Genomic DNA, 8,554 nt, shown 5'->3' with positions numbered 1-8,554 from the left:
ATCATATGTCAAGTTATATGTTTAGTGCCAAACAGTTTTGGGGGCTCTCTTGTTAACCACTGAGATTTGTTCACTGAACCATTTTGCCTGTTGAACGAAATGGAAAATGTTTCCTAGTTTTGTCTTTTTTTCCAAAATTCAGCCTGAATGGAGACCTAGATTTGGACTGGAGCAGCTGCAGGAGGGTTCCCCCGCGGAGGCTGGGCTGCTGCAGGGGTCGCCCGCTGCTGGCGTCAGCAGAGGTTACTTAGCATGCTGAGTTCTTGTGTACTGAGCATGCTCACCCTATCTAGCAAATTCAGTCAGATAGCGGTTTTTCACACTACACGGCGGCTGGTTGGCTGCGGGGGCTCCCAATGTCACGGTGGTCACTGGAAGTCATGGATTCTGTGACTTGCGTGACCTCCGTGACATAATCGCAGCCTTAGTCATAAAGACACAGGTCACTTGAGAAGGGTTGTGTTAAGCAGTTAAAACTAAGCCATTGGGAGTTGGGGCTCTTAGATTTAATTACTAGCTCTGCCACTGAATTACTGTATGAATTTGGTCAAGTCATTAACCTTTCTGTGCCTCAGTCTACCATTCTGTGTAAAATGGGGTTATAAATTTACCCCCAAAGTTTTTGAGGCTTATGCTTGCAATGTGCTTTGAAATCTTCAGAGGAAAAGTACAACACAAGAAAGTATTTGTTTCCTATTAAATATTGTAATTCACTTTGCCTCTATCTGCTAAGGCATCCAAGAGGAGGAGCTTGATGCAGCTCATTTGGTTGGTCTTGCTGTGCTGTCTGCTATAATTGTACCTTGGAATGTCAGTTTAACCCATTGTGTTATGTCTAAGGTGCACAAAACTGAGGGAGATCTTGGATCATAATCCCTTCTCAATACAGCTATGTTAAGATTAAAATGAATGTTCTAATAAATCCTAAACATATGTTGCATTTTTAATAAGATCATGGTTTTTTCATGCTGTCTCCTGCCAAGATTGAGAGCGGACTTCTGTGATTTGGTGTATATATTTATACAAGCACAATCAAAATCTTCTCCCGCAAGAAAACAACCTCCAATTTCTGAGCATGTGATCTCATTAACCATGGCAATAATGTGACCCTTCCCACACTTACTCCAGCCCCCATTAAATATTCTGCTTTAATATTAAAAGATCCTTTGTGCTCCCTTCCGCATCTCCTTGCTGCACTCCTCCTGCAGTGTGCTACCATCTTAGCACTCAACTGCAGTCTGTGTTGTGTGGGCAACTCCCATCTGAAGCAAGGGAGGAGGCGGGGTTGAGACTTGCTGGGAGAAGCTGAACACTTTCTCTTCTCAAATGTCTGAGCTAGAAACGTCTGTGCTGCTGCCTCTGCCTGTCTAGTCACTTAGTAATCTGCTTTTAGAAAGGCATATTTTGTTTGCTCATATACTTTTATAGACTAAATTATACCAGTTACACCTAAGTAGTTTCCCTGTCCCCACTTGAAGGCAAGCTTTAGCATCCAGTTACCAGTAGCCTTGATGGATACTAGTAGTAATGAGCCATTCCACAGTATTTGATTGGAAATAAACAGCTGTGGTTGGTAATGAGCCGTGGACTCATTACTATGTTTTCCAGTATATCTAAAATATGATAGGTGTTAGAACAGCTACTACATTTGAAGATCAGATCATTGATAAGGAAAGCAATTAATCTTGCAGTGGGGATTAACCTATTATGGCATAACTGATGTAACTATGAATCCCAGTGGCTCAAGTTCTATCAGGTACTGTTCTGGGCTCTATTGCATGCACTCCCTGTTTTTCATGAGCAGCATTTTTAACTTTTTTCTCACTTCCCCAGCTCCACCTCCTGTCTTGGACATTTTCTCATTGATAAAGAATGAGCAGTCCTTTCATAGCCTCTGTGTTCTGCATACAGCATAAATGTTTCTAATATAATGGCTGAAGGATGCTTGAATGAGAGAGAGAGAGAGAGAGAGACTTTAACAGCATGTTTTCTGTATTGATTTTTTTAACCTGCTAGTTTCTGCATGGATGTGTAATATTGGCTCTTTTGTTTAACATTAGATAAGCATGAGACCTCCGTGGCACAGCTGCATGTGTAGTCGCTCTTGAAGCAATTGCACACCTAATTGGCTGACAATCTTGGCATTTAAAAAAAATATATAAAGACAGGGGACATCTGTATTTATGAGTTGTCAAATAAACGTGTTGGGTGTCATCTAATGGAGCCTTCTGGCAGTGAACAGATCTATGATGACCCTGATCCTGGAGGCAAATCCCAAGATCAAGATACCAAAAAGCAACACGAATCTGAGCAAAAGTTGTCCAAAATTACTCATAATGCTTTGGAGAACATTAATGTGATTGGCCAAGGCTTGAAGCAACTTTTCCAGCACCAGCGCAGGAGGTCCTCGGTGTCTCCACATGATGTGCAACAAACTCAGGCTGATATGGAGCCCGAAATGGATTTGGAAAGCCAAAGCGCCTGTACTGAAATTGATGATGTCTCCACCCACCCCACAGCTCTGAATCGAGTGCTTCAGCAGATCAGAGTGCCACCTAAGATGAAGAGAGGGACAAGCCTGCATAGCAGGCGGGGCAAATCGGATGCCCCAAAGGGAAGCCCACAGATCAACAGGAAATCTTCCCAAGATATTCATTCAGGCCGGCCCAGGTCTTCCTCCACCACTGATGCTCCTACTAACCTGTCTGTGCTGGAGATGACTTCTGTTTGTGTAGCTGGTGAGGAGGCCTCAGCAGCGGAGCGGGTAAGTTACCCAGACTGATCTTTATTTATTATCAGTCCAGTTGTAGGCTTTGTTAAATCGTTTGAATTCTGTTTTAAAGCAAGTTTTTCTCTTGCCATAGACTAGAGCTACTATGTAAAATAGCATCTTCACCAGTGGAGCAAGGAGCTTGAAAAGATTCCAACATTAGGTCTTTTCTCAAATGGTGTGTGGCTTATTTTGTATGCGTTTGATCTCCAGAACTGGAGAGCTACACTTAGTGCATTATATTGGTCATGTTGTGTTCCATAATCAAAGAAGAAATGGTGGTGACCCCAACAGTTGTTTTAGTTCTACCTCTTGCTAGCATCTGTCATTCTAGACTGCTCCAGCAAATCTTTATGTAGTAAGTTGGGTAACTCTAGCCTTCTTTATATTACAGAAAAATTGACAGTTTAGTTTATGTGAATGGAACTATGGCTCCATCAAAGTAGACTGTGGATGCTGAGAGCCTATCCCCAAACCTGGGTTTTTTAGTGAACCCAGCGTGGGACTCTGTTTTCACACTGCCATGTATACTGATTGATTAATCCTGTTTAGAGCAGCCAGGAAGCTGCATTGTATTAATAGTGTCTTAGTTTACCTAATCCATGTGGAAAAATGTTTGCAAGTGATGTAGTCTCTGTCTAGTGGTATCTGTTCCAACATGTGCTTGCAAAGCTATTTCAGTTAGTGGATTGATGGGGGTAAGGTTGAGAAAAGTCTGTCTTGCACTTTTCTTCTATTCTACATCGATTTACTTGGTACATTTAAAAGTGCTGACTGAGCAAAGCAAAGATTCAGCTCTGCCTGTTAAACTTCCTCCATTTGAAAAATTAGCCTTCTGATTTAACCAAGGCTATTGCTCAGAATATATGTGGTGCTATTAATAAAAAGCCTTCATATGTCCAGATAAGTGTTGTAACGGTATACTTTTTATTCACAGGAGAATAAATGTGATAATGAAAGAACGTGCTGTGCTGTTAAATATATTCTGGTTTTCATGTTCTTTATTAAAGTAACGCTTATAAGAATATAGCTCAGAACAAATCACATGCAGAACTGATGCACTATAGGATTTCATGTTTGTACAATGTTGATAAAATTTTTATAATTTTTATCAAGTATAGCTTTTGAAGGATGAGGACCCTAATAAATCCATGTGTTAGGGACAAGATCTTGGAATTAGAGTTTATTGTTAAAGATATAAGGAATACCAACCACTTCATTACTACTTGTTTCATCATGCTTTGTCAAAGATGAAAAAATACTCTAATTAGGACAGTATTTTTCAAATACACAAAACTGATTTCCAAGTCTAATTTGATTTAATATAAACTAGTATAATTAGCCAGATGGAGAATTAGATTTCTTTAAGAGCTTGAAGCCATTTTAGTAAATACAAAACCTCTCAAAAATTAATAATAGTGGAGACTGAGGTTGTTAAATTACAGAATGGGTACAGCAGTAATGGTTGAAAGTTTGCTCCAATGATGAGACTAAACCTTGTTTTGGAGGGGCCACCTGAGAAGTGAGAAAGTAGTCCATGGGTTCTCCTTGAGACTTCCAAGAATGGTGGTAAATGGTACCACTTGTGTGTGTGAATTTTTGGGTGGTGGTCACTGCTTACATCTGACTGTTCTATGGAGGCGGTTGTCAATTGCTACCAGACTTCACAGGGTTTGAACTGTTAACCTATTACTTTACTTTTAAATGCTCCAAATGACAAAAGTGCAACTACTTTCCTTGGACTATTCCACAGTCTAATATGTCTTGCTGTCTACGCTTTCCCTGGTATTTAGCCAAAAATTAGCGCATGATGTTCTGTTTATATATAGGCAGTAATTATAGTATTAGCATTAATTACAATTTCATTCTAAGGCAGATGTATCAATAGAATAAAGATCCCACCTGAGATAGGCAGACTGCTTCAATGCCTGGAGTGGTATCTGTGACTTTAATTTTATGACAGAAATTAATCGAATAGGAATAAATAGTAATGTAGAATGTACATCCTTACAAGAGTAGTTGGCTTCATATTTGAACTCTACCAAAGATAGCACCTTTCTCTGGTTTTAAATTAGTTTACATAGTGGCTCCCTTTTTGTCAAGAGAAGGCTCATATTTTGTGTGACTTTAGGGGGAGGTAATAGACATAAGAACTCCTAAGGACCTAATTACCCATAACCCAAAGCTGAAAACTGTAGTAGCACTGTTTGTAGTTCATTAAAGGTTAAGGTGACTGACAGCCAATCACTGGGGCTGAACTTAAATAACCATGGCTTTAAACTTATTTATCCGCAGGAGACATTGTTTCTGCCGTAGAGCAGTGGTTCTCAAAGCCGGTCTGCCGGCACGTCCCTCGGCCCACGCCACTTCCCACAGCCCCCATTGGTCTGGAGCGGCGAACCGTGGCCAGTGGGAGCTGCCATCGGCCGAACCTGCAGACGCGGCAGGTAAACAAACCAGCCCGGCCCGCCAGGGGCTTTCCCTGAACAAGCGGCGGACCGGCTTTGAGAACCACTACCTTAGAGCATACTTGCTGGGAAATGAATGTGATTGATTAATGTTTCACTGGAAATGGTAGGGCATTTGAGCTGAAACTCTCCTTGCTCGGTGTTTGTACCTAATACATAATAGATAGGATACATACCATGGTCACTGGATATTGATTCTGTATATGCTTTGTTTGATCCCTAACTGTTCTGTAACCTGCTACCTTTTTTTGCTACTACGGCTAGAATCAGTACCTAGTGTCCGTGGTCTGTATCCTACCTATTTGTATTATGGTATATCACAAAGGTTCCAATCAGTATCAACACCGCACTGTGCTGGGTGCTGTACAGATGTATAGTAAGAGACTGTCCTTGCCCTGAAAAGCTAATCATCCAAAATACTTTTTGATTAGTAAGATATTGCGTATTTTAGCATGCTTTAAATATTAATTTTGTCATGGTTTTCTCCCTAGTCTGGGAGCCCCTTTCCAAAACCACCTGGTTTACTGAGGATTCTTTTTTCCCAGTCTGGAATAGTGATTTGCTTGACTTCCACTAACACTGTCAGCTAACTGAGCCTGCTGACTGAAAGCAAGGATGAAAAGTCTAATTTTTATGAGATTTTTGCTGCTGGGTTGTCATTTGCCTAACATGTTCACTCCCCTTTTTTGAAGTACTATGATTATGGTGGAATGCTAATCTCTGTCTCTGCTGATTGCTCCGTTAGAAGATTAGCATTATCATGAAATACAGGCATTCCATGCACTAGTTTGAGTGAGGAATCAATATAAGAATCAAGTCAGGTGTTGTGCTGGGTATTTTCGTAGGCATGTGCTGCCTGTAGCAGAGAGACAGAACAGACAATAACAATGTTACTGTGCAGTATGAACTGTGAGGAGTGTAGATTTTCCAGTTCCCCAGGAGTAGTAAAAAGCTGTCACTGCTACTGTATGTCAGGAAAAAAAACTATGTAACTGCTTGGTGACAAGTGAACTATTGCAGCAAACCCCACTATAGCAAGGTGTGAGTCAGTTCATTCTTTTATGCAATTTAAAATAATAATATTGGGATTCATGTTTTCACTGTCAAAACAGAATGTGAATAACAGTAGAAGGAAGGTTACATTTTTGCCTGTTGTAAAGTTCTGTGATAGTGAGTTATGTTGTGCCACATAAAAGAAGAGTGTCTCCTGGGTCTAAACAATTCAGAGGCTTCAGTGACCAGGTTCCCTTCTTGTGCCTGGTTCTGGATTTTCTTGGATTGGTGCCATCTGCTTTTTTATATTTGCGTATTGCACCATTTTTCTGTCAAAGTGAGAAGGATGTTCATTATCCCAATGTCTGAAGATATATAACTGGAGAAATCTTGCAAAGGTCTGGGTCATGCTCTGTGGAAGTGTACAGCTTGTATATTTGGTTTTCTCTACTTTTTTTGTATTTTACAATCTTTAGGCTGGTCCACACTAACCCCCCCACTTCAAACTAAGATACGCAACTTCAGCTACGTTATTCACGTAGCTGAAGTCGAACTATCTTAGTTCGAACTTAGCGCGGGTCCACACGCGGCAGGCTCCCCCGTCGACTCCACGTACTCCTCTCGCGGAGCAGGAGTACCGGCGTCGACGGCGAGCACTTCCGGGATCAATTATCGCGTCTAGACAAGAGGCGATAAATCGATCCCAGAAGATCGATTGCTTACCGCCGGACCCGGAGGTAAGTATAGACGTACCCTTAGTCAGAAGTCCTAGAGAACTTGTCTGAACTATTTCACTGATTATTCACAGAAATCAACTTTTTGTACCTTTGCTGAAAAGGTAACAATGGAAAGGACAGACAAAAGGACTATTGCATTGTACAGATTGTCATCTCTGAGTTGCCCTTTGAACCCAGGCCACTGATCTCTGGCTATAGATGGAATCTGTGCAACAAGGCAAGTTTTGAGTAGAAGAAGCTACAGCTTCTCATGTGCCTGTGTAGAAATAGTTTTAAAATCATTAGAATTTAGAAGTGGAAAAGATCCATTAGATCAACCAATCCATCTGAGGCAGCGAAGGATTGTTCCTACAGGACATTCTGTAGTATTTTGAGGCCTCTTCAGGTATATTGAATAAAATCAACATTCAGATGAGTTAAAATAATGGAAATTAAAGAAGGAAAATAGTTGTTGTCTAAAATACCTGCTCGGTACATACCACAAGTCCCAGTAGATACCACAAGAGGGCGGAGGGATAGCTCAGTGGTTTGAGCATTGGCCTGCTAAACCCAGGGTTGTGAGTTCAATCCTTAAGGGGGCCATTTAGGGATCTGGGGCAAAATTAGTATTTGGTCCTGCTAGTGAAGGCAGGGGGCTGGACTCAATGACTTTTCAAGGTCCCTTCCAGTTCTAGGAGGTAGGATATATCCATTTAAAAAAAAAAAAAAAGGCAGTTTACTTATCATTGTGCTAGCTAGGGTGTAGCTATGGGTGGCAAAGGCATTTCCTTTTTACTTCCCTGACTGCATGGGTGACTGGAGGATATGAGGATTGAAAAGTTTTGGAGAACATGCTTGAGTCCCATCTACACTAGTTCCAGTTAAGTTGGGGATGCAGTTACAACTTGTGTGTCCCCTGACACATTTCCATACTGTTCCATTTTGTTGTGTAGACAGCACCATAATCTAATGTTCTCTAATCAAGAGCCTTTGCAGGTGGAATGCACAGCATCACTAGAACAGTTCAGGATACAAAGTAAATAATAATGTCCCTAATTGAAACTTCCAGGGGACAAGATGGATTTGCAGGCTGAATAGATATTTTTTGAATCTTCAGATTACTTTCTTTTAAAGTGTCATCTAAACCTGTCATTAGACTTCTAGTTTCAAATGCCTTTACAGTTGTCTATAAGTGCATCATCAAAGACAATCAGGGCTTGTCTTCACTACCCGCCTGGATCGGCGGGTAGAAATCGATCTCTCGGGGATCGAATTATCGCGTCTCATCGGGACGCGACAATCGAGATCCCCGAATCGACGCGCGTACTCCACCAGCGCAGGTAGGAGTAAGCGCCGTCGATGGGGGAGCCGCGGTGGTCGATTTGCCGCCGTCCTCACAGCGGGGTAAGTCAGCTCGGATACGTCGAATTCAGCTACGCTATTCGCGTAGCTGAATTTGCGTATCTTAAATCGATTTCCCCCCGCCCCCCAGTGTAGACCTAGCCTCAGAGTAATAAAAGGGGAAAGTGGCCAGTGCACCAGACTACCCGGAACTACGGATTTCAAATGTGTTTGCTCTTAGGACATGTTTTAATTTTGCAGAAATA

The 8,554-nt window shown here is 41.5% G+C and overlaps 1 protein-coding gene across 1 annotated transcript in view; it reads left to right on the top strand.

Moving 5' to 3' along the window:
* Positions 1-2,000: 2,000 nt before the first annotated feature.
* Positions 2,001-8,554, top strand: part of TMCC1 (transmembrane and coiled-coil domain family 1) — a 154,438-nt gene continuing 147,884 nt past the window's right edge. The window contains exon 1 of the mRNA XM_024207514.3: positions 2,001-2,764. Coding sequence (XP_024063282.1) covers positions 2,219-2,764 — 546 coding nt within the window. The 5' untranslated portion in view covers positions 2,001-2,218. The remainder of the gene's footprint in view (positions 2,765-8,554) is intronic.

The sequence above is a fragment of the Terrapene carolina genome, unplaced genomic scaffold (assembly GCF_002925995.2).
Source record: "Terrapene carolina triunguis isolate 2854851 unplaced genomic scaffold, T_m_triunguis-2.0 Scaffold89, whole genome shotgun sequence".
Classification (NCBI taxonomy): Eukaryota; Metazoa; Chordata; order Testudines; family Emydidae; genus Terrapene; species Terrapene triunguis.
Note: the sequence above shows the minus strand (reverse complement) of the source record. Positions and strands in the feature narration are given on the sequence as shown.